Genomic DNA, 16,102 nt, shown 5'->3' with positions numbered 1-16,102 from the left:
TCATAGCATCTGGGTATATTTTGGGTTATGAACGAATGATGGTTTGGGAAAGAAAGGACAAGGATTTATGGGAGGTCTATTGGAATTCTTTGAAGCGGCCAGTATACCAGTCGGGATGGAAGAACATTTACACCGAAGCCAGCGTTAAGGCGGCACCAGTTAGTTTCCCGAATAAGAAGCTTAGATTTTTGCTCCGCCGATCCCAAATTATCTGGTCCGGTCGACATATCAAACAATATCATCACTGCCAAAATGTCCCATCATGATGATCGGTCCGCTAAGCGGAGGAGAATTGACACTCCGCACGAATCTCAAGATTCTGCTCCCGTAACTTCACATACCGACCTTCGCTCACTGCTTCTTTTTCAACAAGACGCTGTACAATCAAAGCTGGGTACATCTTACCGTAGGTCCTTAACTTGAAAACGAAAAAGACTAACTCGAAATACAGGCATAAGGAAATTCAAAGAATTCCTCACCTCAATAGGCGCTGCAGAAAATGAAGCAGAGAAGGCCAAAAAGTTTCGCATTCTAAAGGCCTACTGCGACACGCAAATCTCGCGCAACACCGAGGAGCCCATTTGCTTCCCGGACTTGATCCAGACATGGAACTTTGCCGAGAGCAACTCCAACGAGTCGCTGTTGACTGTTGTCCCCTCACTCCTGGCAATCTTCATCAAGACCGTCTCGAGCAATCTTGATTTTCGCGAGTTCGGCATTGCGCTTTGTAAGCATCTGCTGCAAAAAGAGCAGCTCCGCTTGTTCAATCGCGGCTTGACGGCTGTTAAGTCGAAGGAGCATTTGATTTCGCCATGTATCCGGCTCCTAACGGAGATTGTCAGCTTTGATGGTGGGGCTGTTGCGAGGCAGCTTTATCTTGGACGGCACATTACCTTTAAGCGCATGGAGGTGTTTTTGACACCCAACAAGGCGCAACTGGAAGATGCGTCTGCGGATCCAAATGCATCTACGCTACGACGGAATGCGCAACGGTACCTTCTTGCGAATCTGAGGTTTCAGGGGTCCGCCAATAAGACGGATATCATTGAACAGCAGAAGGTTGTGAGGGCTTTCCTGGAGCATCTGAGGAAGGATCCGAGAGAGATTATCATTGATGTCATTCGGTCCGTTGAGAGGGATATTATTCGGGATAGCTCGCTTGCGAGAAACACGAAGACGAAGTTCTTTACGCGGTGGAATCTGGAGAGACTTGTTACGCTTTATGGATACGATCGCGAGTCTGAGCAGGAGAATACGACGGATATTTCTCTTGCCGATGAGACCCATAAGATTCTTATGACTGTCTGCACGAAGGGTGAACATGGTGTTTTGCTGCCTCAGACGGGGTGGTATCCGAACCACACGGATCCGGAGTCGCTTCCTCTCGATGATGAAGCGTCGATTGACTTGGGTCTCGATTCCGCGGCTTATGTGGATAAATACCGGGAGTCGGTGCCTGTTCGCAACGGAGCTCTCTCGTATCTCATCCAGACTCTTCGACCGGAATCTGATAGCCTTCAGATTGCGCTGCTGCTTGCAATTTTCAAGGCAGCACCCGAGCTGATTGCCGACTACTTCACCAAGAAGTCCATGTTTATGGGCGACCCGAAGCCTACACCATCATGGATGGCAGAATCGACCGTTTTGTTCTCTACGGTCAGCCTACCCGTCCCTGCCAACTGCGGATGGAAGGATAAATTGCCGGCCATGCCTCCGCCAGTCTCGGTCGTCATCGAGAACATCCTTCCTCGTCCTCTGACACAGAAGGTTCTCGCCCGCTCCTTCAACATGAATGCCGAAATTATTACTCTTTTCGCGGTAAGACTGTTGGCTATCTCGTTCAATAAGCTACGAACTGTCCTCAAAATTTTCCGTGCCGACCATGGAGTCAGTCAGCCTTTGTGGGCGCAAGCCGCAGACAAGCTTCTTGTTGAGTTTGGCAATCGGTGCCCTCCGATCAAAGACGCCGTGACACTCTTCCGGAGGACGGCAAAGGAGGATCTGCAGCAGCAAGAGGCTGTCTCGGAGCTGATCGCTTGTTTCTATGAAGTGTTGCCGGATGCTGCGTTCGAGGAAGGATTCGACGTTTCTTTGGTACTCGTGGACATCTTGAAGAGACTCGATGAGGGAGGTCTTGATGCGGAGGACACTGAGCTTTTGATTAGCCAGCTGCAGAATATCCTCAAGATCGCGCAGCAGTCGGCTTCTTTGCGTTGGTGGCAGTCACCTGGTAAGTACAACATCCACATTTGATTTAACATGATTTCTTACTTGGTGATAGGATCAATGAAACTCTCTGCGTTCACGTCAATCTTGAAAGTGCTCATCAACGCCTCTTCAAGGGAGACTTTTGAAGAAATAGGCCAGCTGCTCGAGGTCGTGCTCACTGAGCACTCCGTACTCCGCCCCTCGAGCTTCAAAGCTCTCTTGTCTAGCTTCGAGTCCTCGAATTCAGAAACCCTCCAGCACCAGCTGGCATTCTTTGATAACTGCGCTTCTCGCATAGCCAAGAAGCCCGTTCACTATGGTGATTTACTTGGATCTCTGGTTGAAGCATCGAAGCCGCTCAGCCCGCTGGTCGCAGCAGTCATCGAACAATGGCCCTTCGTTGTCAAGGGTGGAAATGCAAGCAACGAGAAGGCTGTGAGCGAGTTTATCGTCAATCTACTCAGGAACCTGAGCTCAGCTGGAGAGAACCTACGAGGTCTGAAGAACGCGCGTGATGAGCTGGCCAACCTTACAGAAGAGAAGAAGTTAAAGTCTCGGTTCAAGAAGTCTTTGAAGGGAGCTGAAGAAGTTGAGCAGGACGTCATGAATACAGAGCCCGATACATCCGTCGCGGCCCCAGCTAAGATAACCGACAACCGGGATGTCGACCTCGAAGGAGTCTTCGGCTCTCTGCCAACTGAGGGAACGGAACACAATGAACTGTTCCGTTGGGACCAGAAGGAGATGGAAGAGTCATTGGAAGAGGGACGGGTGTCGGAGCTCTTGCTTTGCCTGTGTTCTGAGCATGAAGAGGTCCGACGACAGGCTCTTCCGAATATCTCTCGATTCATGATGAAGTTGAAGGTAAGACCGAGACCCATAGTTAATCAAACCCTCAATACTAACTTCGGAAATAGGACTCCAAATACGACGAATGGCGAACCGTCTACCTTCTCACTGGAGAACTGCTCGAGACAGTGAAACAGATTGGTATCGATTCGCCCGTGCCGTGGATAGTTGGAGAATGCGCTGCCAGCTGTCTTTCAGTCCTCATAAATCCGATGCACAAGCTCTACGCCAAGGTCAACAGATTCATCCAGAAGGCGCCCTGGTGGGAGGTTGAAAAGATCCCATCGTACTGGATTGACAAGATCCTGCTCCATGAACCGGAATTGGACGACGGTTACTTTGAAGAGATTGCGTGGTTGCTGGATCTGCTGATCAAGGGTCTTCGTACTGAACGGGTATGCCTCACCCCATTTTACCCATTAACAAGTGAAGATCTAGCTAACAATTACCCAGGACATGGAAATCTACCGCCGAGCCAACGTCTTCGAGCGAGTCCTGTCCTTCTACGAATCACCGGGCGCTGGTTTCACCGCGAAAAGGAAGGTTCTTCACCTTATCTACCGGTCGAGTCAGGTCCAAGGTGGTACTACTCTGATTACAAGAGCGGGAATTGTCAGCTGGATTCAGAGCCAATTGCCTGGAGTGACTGGGCGGGATGCTTCTACACTGACAGCCATGGCGCAGTCGCTGTATGAATCGGCAGACCATGATCGGATTGAGAAGTGGAGTGGAGGTGCTGTACCGCGTGCTGTTGAAAATACTGCTGTTTGAATTGGATAGTAGAGATTTAGGATATACCCTAGCATAGTGATAATTGGCATAGAGCTGTTTCGTCATAGTTATACTGTGTAGGAGAGTATTCTGGGTAGACAATACCTGAAAGTATGTAAAAGAAGAACAGTCTGAGAACGTGTGACACTTACAGTGTATTAAGTTAAAAATAAATAAGAGACGGTGCAGTGTAAATTGTGGTGTCGACGTGGACCAGACAGAGTGTGTTGGCGCAGCTGGCCGTTTCCTTTCCTCTTTGGGAAGCGCGAAACTTCAGACTTTGGATTAACACTCTTTTGCTCTCCTTCACCTCCCCTTGCTCTCCCCCATGACACTCCCCAATTCACCCTCACTGAAGCACAAACGCCATCTAATACTTGTCCAATCTACTTCAGTTACTTTGAATTGTCTACTTATACCTTCATCCACTGCTCCTCTCGCCTCCTGCTGAGTCGGCAATCCTGCCCCTCCTCATCATCCGCACCTCAACCTCCAACCAACCCAACCTGACCGATACCGATCGACCAACCGCACCTAACGCACCGCAACACCGACCGTAACAACTTTACGAGTCTGCCGTCATTTGACGCGCTCGCCTGCTCCTCCCTATATCTACCTTACAATTCACTGATTCTCCCCACCGCCTCCCCTCACTGGTCGACGCCATTCACAACACTGCCGAGCGATCCACAACCAGCTCTTTTCCTTTAGTCTCTCAGCGACCGGAACCAATGAAAACTACGTGACGGACTGCGAGTAACACATTACCCCTGCCGTCGTCATGGCGCGACGATACGAAATCGAAGAGCTCATATGGCTGCGCGAGTCGCCGTTGGTCACGAGGCCGGCGAATCTACCTCCGGTGGAAGAATGGATGGGGTATGCTTACACCTGTTTCTTCACAATATTTAATTGACATCGCTGTTACTAACTTGATCTTTTGGCTAGACCGCTACCTGATCGCACAGCCCAACGAAACCCTAGCAATAACCACAACGACCCGTCCGCTCGGCGGCCAAGCATTTTCGAAACACGTCATATCTCTCGCAACTCGAATTCAGGTGAGACAATGGATTAACTAGCGCTGCTTAATGCTCCGATGAGTCGGAGTACATTGGCAATCGTGAACGAGATCTAACTTGGCGCAGAGGATATCGTCCTCGGACCCCCGAAAACTGCATTCGCTTCTGCCTCTCGCATCGCCGGTAAAGGCTCGATAGATGCCACGGAACGATTACCTCCCTCGGACGACACGAAGAATGACCGCTTTAACCTCCGAGACAAGTTTTTCAAAGACCGCGATGGCGGAGACAGAGACTTCGCCGGCCGTGAGGGGAAGATGGGGACGTTCAATAACCGGCGCGGAGATAAAGAGGACTGGAACAACGGTCGCCCGCGTCGTCCTTTAGGACCCGAAGACCAGGAGCGAAAGCCGAAGCGCAACGGCGAGTTCGATCGATGGGAGGCTCGTGACCCGCGCGACCCCAACGGTGCCAAGGATAAGGATGGCCGCTTCGCTCCTCGCCGCGAAGTACCTCCGGGACGTGCCAGACATGAAGGCAGCTGGTTCCGGGACGACAATGTACAGGATGCTACCGAGATCGAAGAAGAGAAAGCCTCGATGCGCAGCCGAGACTGGCGTCGCGACAGACACGGCGCTGATCGTGACTGGACTCGAGGTGCGAAACTTGAACAAGAGCCCGAATGGCTTGATGCCACAGACCGTGAGGAGCCGCGGAGAGTCCATACTCAAGAAGACTTTGAACGCTGGAAGGAGAAAATGAAGGCTGGTTCTCAAGCCCCCATTGAAGAGAGAAGAGAGTCTCCTATTGAGCAGGTTCCTGAGCCTGTGCAAAAGTCAGAGACTAGACCCACTGATGGTGAGATCTTCAGTCCTGGTGGTGTTACTCTTCCCGACACCACGATGGAGCGCTTCTTTGGCTTCCTAGGTGAACCGAAGCCTGCGCAGGACGTTGGATCATCTCTTTCGTCTGCCGAGCCTGCGATGAAGAGCCAAGCTCCCTTGCCGAAAGCAGGAAAATCTTCTCGCTTTGCTGGGCTGTTCAGTCCTCCGCTGGGAAGTCCGGCGAAGGAACCCGAATCTCCCATTAGCGCCAAGTCTCCTGCGCCTTTCAACCCATCATCCACCGACGCGGATCAGGAAGGCTTCCAGCGTATCCTACAAATGCTTGGCGGTGGAAGGTCGCGCAACGCTACTCCCCACAACGATTCTGTACAGAGTTTCGGCCAGCCGAATCGTCCTTCTTCGCTGGTCCACTCGGAGCAGACTCGAAGCTCGGCCTCTCCTCCGCGTGAGCAGCAACGGCCAGAGCAGATGCCTATGCAAGACAACGCGCCTCGTGCTATGGACTCTCCTCTAAAAGAGAACAGCTTCTTTGGCCAAGAACCCCATGGACGTGATAGCCAGCACTTGCTTCGGCTGATGCAACAAGTCAGAGTCGGTCCTGGCTCTGGCCCGAACCAAGGCCCTCAGAACCAGCCGCAAAGCGCCGGCCCAGCACCCGGCTTAATGAATTTGCCCGATGGCATGCCTCACCCTCCTGGAATCGGACCCGGCATGAAGGGTCCTGGCTTCTTGGATGACCCTGCAATCGCCGCGATGCAGAGACCCGATATTGAACACCTTCGACGCAGACCTGCCAACGGACCGCCACCAGGCTACTTTGATGATGTCCCATTCCAGGGAGGCCAGCCCCCAATTACCCCCGGTGGAAGCCGTGTTCCGCAGGGCCAAGGGCCACCCATGGGCATCCCGCGTCCGCCTGGCTTCGAGCACATGCCGCCTCCAGGCTGGGCTGGCCACCAGCTCCCTCCGCAACAAGGCGGTCCACCTGGACCTCTGGGACCTCCACCAGGGATCCCAACTCCGACCAGAGGCGTCAACCCTCCCGGCGTCAACCCCAACTTTATGTCCAATGCGATGCCAATGCACGGCAACATTCCGCCTAACGAGCGTCAGCCCTTCCCTCGGGGACCTATTCCTCCTGGCATGATGCCTCCCCCTGGCTACATGAATGTCCCTCCGCCCGGCGGATTCCCGCCCATGCCGCACAACGGAGATAACATGATGGGGCCTTTCGATGGAAACCCAGGTCTCCAGGGCCCACCGCCATCAAACAGACACTTGCTTGACATGTTCGCGCAGGTTGGAGGTGATGTTCGCGGTGGAATGGTTGGACCTAGGCAGTTCAGGTAGACTTCACATTCACCTTTGACTCAGCAGTTTAATCAGTCACCACCGATACCTTGACAATTGACTTTCAGAAGCGAGCCTGTGAGAGTAATAGCGATCGTTGATATTTTATGATATCTCGGGTCATGTACGCGATCTAATGCAGTGCAGTGCAGTGCAGTGCAGTGCGATACCTTGCGATGCGATGTCTTACTCTACTCATATTTATCTAGGCCAGGATAGTCTCAATCCAGCTATGCGGACTAAAGCGGTGCTCTTGTTTCTGTAGTAGTAAGCAATTGGAGTAGGTAGCTTTCCATCTTATGTCATGGGTGAGGCAATTGGAGGGGGATTGTTGGGTTGGATGGAAGCCCGTGTTCATTTCCCTCCGTCCAAAGATGCAACTCGCCATCTCCTCCATCTATCTCGCCCCCCACCATCTCATTTCCATCAGCTCCTTCCGTCTACATGCAGTGCACTTCTTCGTAAGTTCATTGCTGTGTTTCCTGCAGCCAATCTCCTATCATTGGACCCGTCGTAAGTATGTGCTTCCCTAAACCATCCTGCTTCACCTCGAGCTGGACACCTCCCAGCGATACCAGCTCTCGTTCCTCATCCCCAGGATCATCATTACTAACAACTGACACTTCATTGCGTTACAGAGCCAGTCCCGTCCTAGTCCGTCCCGCCCAGCCCAGCTAACATGATGGATGACATCGACCTCCAGCTTTGTCTAACCATTGACCCGCTTCCATCGCCGCGTAACACCTGCGAGGAGGGACGGAAGATGTCTCCGCGGCCAGGAGATCAATCTCAGGCGGTGATTCACCTCTGCTCGAAGAAAACACTTGTATCTGTGGATAGTCTTCCGGAATTGCCTGAATCCATTGGGGAAAGCGGGTATTGTGTTGCTCGTGATACCGATGGGATGACCTCTCAAACATTGGCCAATTCACTGAAAGGAGGTAGTGGCCGTGGAATTGGTCTTGATGGGCAAGGCACAGGTGAAGAAACGAGTGAAAAACACAATGGTGCCTTTCAGTCAATCCATGAATATTCACCCGGTCATTACCTGCGTCTTCCGCCGAGGAAGAGGATTAGGACTTCTTTTGTTTCTTTGTCTCGGCGTTTGAGTTTCACGGAACAAAGTCGGGTTCCTAGAAGTACTGTCAGTAACAAGGGTATTGTGTTAGCAGGACAGAGTCTGGATGGGTTGGATTCGCTGGCTGCGTCTCTTCCTGAGGTCGAGGATCAGAGTCAGGATCAGGAACAAAATCCCGGCGACCATCGTGATCGAACTACAGAGCTTCTGCCAACAGATACACCTACCGAGATGGACGTTGATGACAATTACAACAACCGTGATGGTAATGATACGGACGCAAGTGAAGCCTCTACAGTCCTAATGCCACCTCCGCCTACTTCTCAATCCAGGCCATCAAACACCAATGACACCATTACCTTTCGCCGCCCCGAGCCTCCACCTCCACCTCCATATCCAGACTTGAATGTCCCCTCTCTTCTCGTCTGCGGGGAACCTGCATGGTCCAAACAATCAGAGAAAGATGAATCCCAGACTGTTCAGTCTCGTCGGTTCTCGATCTACGAGGATCCCGACGGCATGGATATTGATGGCGTTGGATTCTTCGAGACGGGGTGGTATATCTCGCCGGAGGATGATAAGGAGAACTTTGAAGATGAAGAGAACCACGGCCAAAACACTGATAACCAAGCTCAATTTCAAGATTCGCATGGCTATGAGCCTGAACATCGACACGGCTACGGACATGATCATGACCTCGGTCATGAGAATGCATCTCACCCCCTATCGGACGGCGCAGAACAAGATGCTTACCAACCTACCACGGCTATGGGGCAGCAAGCTTATTATCCTACCACGGGCATAACTCCGGCAAGACCCCATACCCTTTCCCCTCCAGGTACAACACTCGCAGATAGCCGATGGACATCCTGGTCCGCTCAGATCCCAGCGTACTTCCAGAACACTGAACCAGGAAGCATCGAGAGCTCGATACTCTCGCACAACACAGACACAGAAATGGTACCTACGCCAGCACCCACACCATCCAGAACAGAACTCAATACTGAGCATGACAATGCCCTCTCATCACCCACCTCGCTAAGTGCAACGGATCTCTCCCTGCGTGCTCTTTCGCACCAGAGCCCGAGCCCGTTCTCTACTTCACCGTCTGCAATACATACACCGAATGACCTAGAAGAGGACCCGCGTCCTCGTAGGCTGAGGAGGATTATAAGGTCTGTAAACTTTACATGAGGGTCATTCGTTCTGCTTGTAACGCGTCATGCCTTGCCTTGACTTTCTTAAGTGTTGTGGAAAGTCTCGACTAAAAGTTCTTCCTTACCTGCCAGTGTCGTCCCTTGAGCTCTACCAAGTACCAGCATAGATAGGTAGATATCAATAATCATATTTGTCATACAGGTAGCAGTCACCCATCAGTGACATGGCGGGCTCGGTATGGTAGCTCCTTCCTTTCCGAAGGCCTAGACTAGAGGCAGTCCATCACGCCTTTCTTACATATCCTCATATTTCCCGCATAACTTAGGCAGGAGCGACCTGCTTCCAGTGGAGGCTCCTTCCTATAAGGAATTAGACCCCAATCGCACCTTCCGCGTGAAGTATGCTTTATCTGCACTGAATGAACCAGGCAAGAGTGCCTGAGCGGCAGCCGGAGCCTCCATCGTGCTTTACTCATCAAATTCTACGACTGGGTTTCGAATACATACAGTGCTTGTTCAGTGCCCCAATGCCCACTCAATAGGCTACGTGGCTATAGCAAAATATAATACATCTAAATATAGTACTACTTGCTAGTGGGTGATCCAGGCAGCATATGGGATTCTTCATGGATTTACATATATCCTGGGATACCGTGATATAATGTAGAACGACAAGGCCACTTGATGTACCTTGAAGAAGAGCAAGGAACCCGAACCCAGTATACTACCTTCAGTCTGGGTTCCAGTGTAGCTATATTGATCAAGCCAATACAATATTCAAGCCAGCAATCTCAAAAGCAAGTCCAGCCCTAGCAAAGGCTGTGCAGTTTCATTGGAGTAGCAAAGTAGCCAATGAATGATGAAACTAGCTAGCTAGAAAGCAGGACACGACATGCTCAGAGCAAGGCAATGTAGAAGAGCCAGAGTGTGACTTGAACCGGGGACAATGACAAGTGAGAGGCAAGGAGGGTCCCAAACACGAAACAAACCGGAATGAGAAACCAACATCGCCTTGATTTCCAGGCCCAAGATACCACCTAGGATTGTCGGGTATGGGACCATTCTATTTCATTCTATTCTATTCCATTCCATTTCATTCCGCATCTGCCCAAACTTCATGAATGGCTCCAGATAAGGACCATACCATACCTAGGCACACCACCCCCAATTACCACTACCCGGGTAACCGAGAAGCCGACACTGGCTATCACAGCAATAAGCACAGCCATCGTATGTACAGCACTTTTCACCCTTCTGGAGATGGCAGTCCTCTATAGAGCCAAATTTAAAGGTCCGTTAGCTCGTGTCCCTGACGACCCCTGGCTGAAGCCGCTGTGAATGAAAGAATCAAAAGGGAAGGGGAGGGGAAGAAGGAAGTGACGTACGCTCGGGCTCGAGAGGTGATTGCTCCTTGACATTGTTTGGAGAGTAGCGAGTGCTGGTGGCCTGTTCCTCCCTCAGGCAACAGGTCCAGCAGTCATTCTGGAGAAAGAACCTAGTGTTAACAGGGGAGACTACTGAGGTGTGAGGGCTAGGTATTGCCTGCCACTTTCTTCGCCCCCTAGAGACCGCAAGCGGCATCAGTTAGCATGATAACTTCAATATACGGCTTTGCAGGGCATAAGCACCATGTTATCAGGGCAAGCGGGCTTCTCAGGCGAGCAAGAGCGCAGACAGCTCGATTCATCACGGCTTAGGTCGTCGCCATGCCCACCCTCCATAATGTAGATGTTTGGCATAGCCATTGCAGAGGGAAGCAAAAGGGCAAGAGCGAAAAAAGTCTTGGGGAGCATCATCTTGGTAGGAGGCTTCTGGGAAGAGATAGAGTAGTGCTAGTGATGATGATGATGATGATGATGATGATGATGATGATGATGATGATGTTGTTGTTGTTGTTGTTGTTTTTGTTGTTTCTGGTATGATCTCAAAGCGAGGGTGGCATTGTCCTATTTATCTCATTCAAGACTCCTCATACATACATCTTCCAGATTCTTGTCAGAGACTACATAAAACTTCATGTCCAGCATCATCGGTTGTAAAAAATGACTACATAGCGAACACCCGTATGTTATTGGGGTTATGCACGCATTGAGTTCGTCAGCTCATCGGTGCATAGAAGCGGATGTGTAGGATTTATAACAACTGGCAGAAGTATATTATTGTACAACTTCAAGAACAAGAGTATGAACTTGCCCGCAGAATATTTAAATGTACCGCGAGACGACCACGGTCTTCATAGGTGCCCGCTCTTCCAAAGCAGTGGTAGCTAGATCAATTGCCAAACATACTGGTGCTACGCTAAACACGACGCACAAAAGTAGACACAATTTTCAGCTGGATGTCCGCTGTTCGGCGTCCGAGTTCCAGTCGCAGTTTGCCAAGGTTGCATACCATATGGCTCCTACAGGAGTAGCGGCCAGATCACTGCGCAAACAAACTGGTGCTACGTTGAAGCTGAGGCGCAGTGAAACTGGGGAGTAAATTAGAATCTCAGCTAGATCTGGGTCAGGGCTCTAGTTACTGTTGGCTGACCATCAGAAAGTAAGACGTGGCTGCGTTTGCGTAACAAGGCTATTGATCCTAAGGCTGGCAATGCATGATCCTCGAGGGCATTTTTTGTCTTTGCGGGGTTGAAATAGGCATTTGGCGATAACTACTAGCCTGCGAGAACTGGTAGTACGTAATGGACTAGGTAAAGACCAATGGGCTATCGAGGTTGGGCAGGATTGGCGCGGTAGTGGTATATCCATGGAGGGTTTCTTTTACTTCCTAGTATGCAAAGTTCAGTATGAAAGCGGCCATTCCTTCTCGATCAAGTTCCTAGGCTCTATGACTTGGAAAGGCTTGACGAGCACCCTCTTTGAAATCTTTACAATCTGGCGCACAGAGGACTTATATCACTCAACCCGTGTTCTTTGAGTTTCGATTTTTCGGCTTGTCAAAACAATGCAGAGTCCGTAGATATAGAGGGAGACGTAGGCCGAAGACACGCGAATAGCGCTGCAACCCCTTAGCCCCAAAGATCTCAATCTCACCCCAGGATTACACAAAATAAGATCTCACCAGCGTACGCTGCGCACTTCCCGAAAAAGCAACACCCTTTACCATTCATACAACATCCCTGGCCTTGCACCCCCACTGCAAACATGGCCTCCGCCCCTCGCACATGCGCCTCTACATCCATCCACCGGACCATCCGATCGCCAATAAAATACGAGGTAGATTGAGACGCTGCCATGATCTTCTCTCTGCAGGATTTAACGATGGTGATAAGTGGCCGTGTGGAATGGGGGAAGAAAAGTATTGGAAAGGTACTATAAGTTGACAGCGGCTGAAATCCCGTCGATTCATGCCCTAGCCCTCTTTAACCCATGTCTACGTCCGCGTCTTTCCAACCTTTAGTAGAGCCGTGCATCTGCTCGGAATAAGTTGACTGCGGTAACATTGAATTGCCCTACCTCAATATCTCCCTAGTACAACCCAACCTTCTTGACCTCTGCAATATCCCGCGAAGAACTCCCAACCAGAAATTCATACTCGCCAGGTACAAACATCCACCCTCCCTGCTCCGTATTCCAGATAGACAACTCCTCTCGCGACAAAACAAAGACAACAGTAGCTACCTCACCAGTATCAAGCGCGACTTTCTCGAATCTCCTGAGCAACTTGGGCGGCTCATCCGCGGCATCGGGGTAAGAGACGTACAACTGCACGATTTCCTTTCCGAATACAGGACCGATATTCTCCACTGTGGCCTTTACCCGTACAAAGCCATCTATTGTGCTGTTGACGGTAACAGCAAGGCCCCCAATCTCAAACGCCGTATAAGAAAGCCCATAACCAAACGGAAACAACGGCGCAACCTCAAACTCATCGTACCATTTATACCCAACGTACAAGCCCTCTTCATAATTGGCCGTCAGATTAACACCCGGAAACCGCTCCAAGCTACTTGTAGGCGAATCCTCATACGACGCAGGAAACGTAACAGGTAATTTCCCCGAAAAGTTCACGTCGCCGAAGAGTAACCGTGCCATCGCAGAACCAACCTGCTGCCCTGAGTAAAATGATTCAATGACAGCATCGACATCATCAAGCCATGGCATAAGAATTGCAGCGTTCGTGTTGAGTACCACGATTGTCTTTTTGCTGTGTTTCGCTACCAGGCTGATCATCTCCTCTTGGTCACCCGGAAGTCGAAGCGCAAGGGAACTATCTAGGCCCTCGGTGTGTGCGTCGTTAACAAAGATGATGCTCACATCAGCGGATTGCGCTGTCGAAACGGCATGCCCGTACAGACTAGTGTTTTGGGGCGGGACATTCACGCCCACTGTGATTCCGTATGTACCGGGGTCAACGGAGTAGCCCATGCTGTAGTCGAAGCGGATAGGTACTGCACTGCCTGCCTTGAGATCTGCAAAGCCCTGCACGACGACGCCGAAGTTGCTGCCGGGCATGGTGGCCACGAGGTCGCCGTTTAGATATAGGCTTCCGCCGCCATTACCGGATAGCGAGAAGTGGTGGCGGCCTGTGACGTTGGGGTAGAATGTCCCCCCGTAGCGGGACGAGAAGACATCTGGCCAGTTGGCGCCGATGTCAGCTGGGTATGAAGAGGAGGTGATGTTTTCTGCGTGGATTGTGCGGTTGGGGTGGCCGGAGAAGTCTGTTGTTGTCCAGTATGTCACGTTTAGCCCTAAGGGGCCAAACATGGAGGAGGGAATGGTTGGGAACTCGTTTGTGCCGGGGTATGCTTCGGAGTACAGGACTGTGATGTTCTCCTGCTTCGCACGAGCTCGGATGTAGTCGACAGGCTTCTGAACAATCATTGTAGTATCGAGGACGAATCCACCATGCAGCTCCGTCACAGCAGCTTGATCCGCAGCATCAGCGCCAAAGATAGCAATCGTCTTCTCCCCCTGTCCCTGTCCAAGGGGAAGAACACCCTCATTCTTCAACAAAACAGCACCCTCCTCCACAATCCTCTGCGCAAGGTCCAAATGCTCCTCCGTCCTAGCAACATTATCAATCCCCTCTAATCCAACAGAAGGCCTTTCAATACCCCCAACCTCAAAAACAGGCCTCCACAACCGCTCAACCATATCCTCCACTCTACTTTCAGGCACGGATCCATTCTCAAGCGCATCTTCAAGCAAAGAACCAAAGAAATCCGGAAACCCATAATAATCCATCCAATCGCCACCAGGCTGCGAATTGTCCAGACCCGCCAGCGCAGCCTTGACAGTACTCCGCTGCGCAAAGTACCAATCCGTCACGACGAACCCGTCGAATCCCCAATCATTTTTCAGCACATCGTTCAGCAAGAAGGAACTCTCGCATGCGTGTTCCCCGTTCACTTTGTTATAAGCGCACATGACGGACCCTGCATTCCCTTCCTGGATGGAAGCCTTGAATGCAGGGAAGTATACCTCCCTAAGCACCCTCTCATCAACAATCGCATCGACGGCATCGAACCCCGGCGCGAGCCCGAATCTGTTTGTCTCCTGGTTATAAGCCGCAAAATGCTTTACGCATGCCACGACATTGTTCCCTTCTTGGATTCCTCTCGTTACTGCAACCGCTATACGAGAAGTAAGATACGGATCCTCAGAGATACTCTCCGCTGCGCGACCCCAGAGCGGCGAGCGAATGATATTAATCGTTGGCGCGAGGACAATGTTTCGGCCCTTGGATTTATGTTCTGCGCCTAACGCACGCCCGAAGAGCTCGTTTAGGGTGCTGTTCCATGTTGACGCTGTGAGGATTGGTGCTGGGAAGGTTGTCACGTTGCCGAGGTTGTTCCCGACGCCTTCGGGGCCGTCGCCCATGCAAATTGCGGGCATGGAGAGGCGCGGGATTGATGGGATGTAGCCTATGCAGGCGTTTGTTTCGGCCTAGATGGGAAGTATTTTATTAGAGTAGAAATCAGACAAAAAGGGTGGGGAGAGGTACGGATTTATTCCCCTGCACCATGGCGAGTTTCTCATCGAAGGTGAGTTCTGCGAGGAAGGACTGCAGGCGTGTTTCTGTGTCTAGAGATGTATTGAGCCATGGCTGTGAATTGGTCGAGACGGAGGGGTCGGTGACGGTGTTTACTGCTGTGAGTGGGAGGATATACGATGCGAAGGTGAAAGTAAGGAGGAGTATATTCCAGGTGGCGCCAGGCGCGCCGGCCAAAGAGACCTTCATACGCATGGTTACTCTTAGGACCTTAGACTGTCTACAGATCTACTTGGCCGGAAATCCCTGGTCTTATGGTTAAGCTCTTACCTGCGGCCGAGCCATGGGGAGCTCCAATTTCGGTCCAACGTGGGTGTTCCGAGGGCTTACTCCACGACTATAATCCTTTTGTGGAGAGTAGAGCACGCGGGACAGGTTTAAACACCGGTCTTCAAAGCTGAAAGTGTTCTTGCCTATCTGATAGATAGCTGTCCGAGTTCAAGTCTTGAGATCAAGTTGATTCCTACATTTCCTATAGTGATTGCTTCGAAGGCGCCATCCATTGCGGTAGATACTTGATCAGGCAGGCCAAGAGACGCTTCTGGAGTTTCGTACCATAAGCTTTTCAGACGTATGTGATCTCTTCATCTTAAAACTGGCGGTCAATAGTAGGTAATTATTACCCGTCCAAAGGATCGATCTTCGTGGTGGAATAGGTTCTCAATTGGAGCAGTTGGAGTCGAAGTTGGAGTCACCGGCAACTTACAATATCTAGAACGCCGGTGCTTGTTATCAGCATTATCGGGTATCAGCTACATCCACGTAGGTACCCGTGTCTAGACCTGCAAGCTACTTGGTATATCTGCATATTGTTTCTCCAGGAAC

At 51.1% G+C, this 16,102-nt stretch overlaps 3 protein-coding genes across 3 annotated transcripts; 2 read left to right on the top strand and 1 right to left on the bottom strand.

Annotated features, from left to right (window-relative positions):
- The first annotated feature begins 214 nt into the window (after nt 1-214).
- On the top strand, nt 215-3,885 carry BDV14DRAFT_168553 (NPA1/URB1 family protein). Its single transcript, XM_073767872.1, has 5 exons — nt 215-394; nt 452-2,230; nt 2,282-3,072; nt 3,126-3,452; nt 3,511-3,885. The coding sequence occupies exons 1-5, from the start codon at nt 253-255 to the stop codon at nt 3,826-3,828; spliced, it is 3,357 nt and encodes a 1,118-aa protein (XP_073630852.1). The 5' UTR covers nt 215-252; the 3' UTR covers nt 3,829-3,885.
- A 589-nt stretch (nt 3,886-4,474) lies between these two features.
- BDV14DRAFT_14212 (uncharacterized protein) lies at nt 4,475-7,324 on the top strand. Its single transcript, XM_073766360.1, has 3 exons — nt 4,475-4,707; nt 4,777-4,889; nt 4,977-7,324. The coding sequence occupies exons 1-3, from the start codon at nt 4,610-4,612 to the stop codon at nt 7,043-7,045; spliced, it is 2,280 nt and encodes a 759-aa protein (XP_073630851.1). The 5' UTR covers nt 4,475-4,609; the 3' UTR covers nt 7,046-7,324.
- A 5,426-nt stretch (nt 7,325-12,750) lies between these two features.
- Nucleotides 12,751-15,472, bottom strand: BDV14DRAFT_197529 (glycoside hydrolase family 3 protein; the record flags this gene model as incomplete). The annotated part of the gene is made up of 2 exons (XM_073772714.1): nt 12,751-15,171; nt 15,230-15,472. 2 exons carry the CDS (start codon nt 15,470-15,472, stop codon nt 12,751-12,753), a joined length of 2,664 nt encoding a protein of 887 aa, XP_073630850.1.
- Nucleotides 15,473-16,102: the final 630 nt, after the last annotated feature.

This window comes from Aspergillus stella-maris (assembly GCF_047715825.1).
Source record: "Aspergillus stella-maris strain CBS 113639 unplaced genomic scaffold BDV14scaffold_11, whole genome shotgun sequence".
Classification (NCBI taxonomy): Eukaryota; Fungi; Ascomycota; class Eurotiomycetes; order Eurotiales; family Aspergillaceae; genus Aspergillus; species Aspergillus stella-maris.
This window is presented reverse-complemented; position numbering and strand designations above follow the sequence as displayed.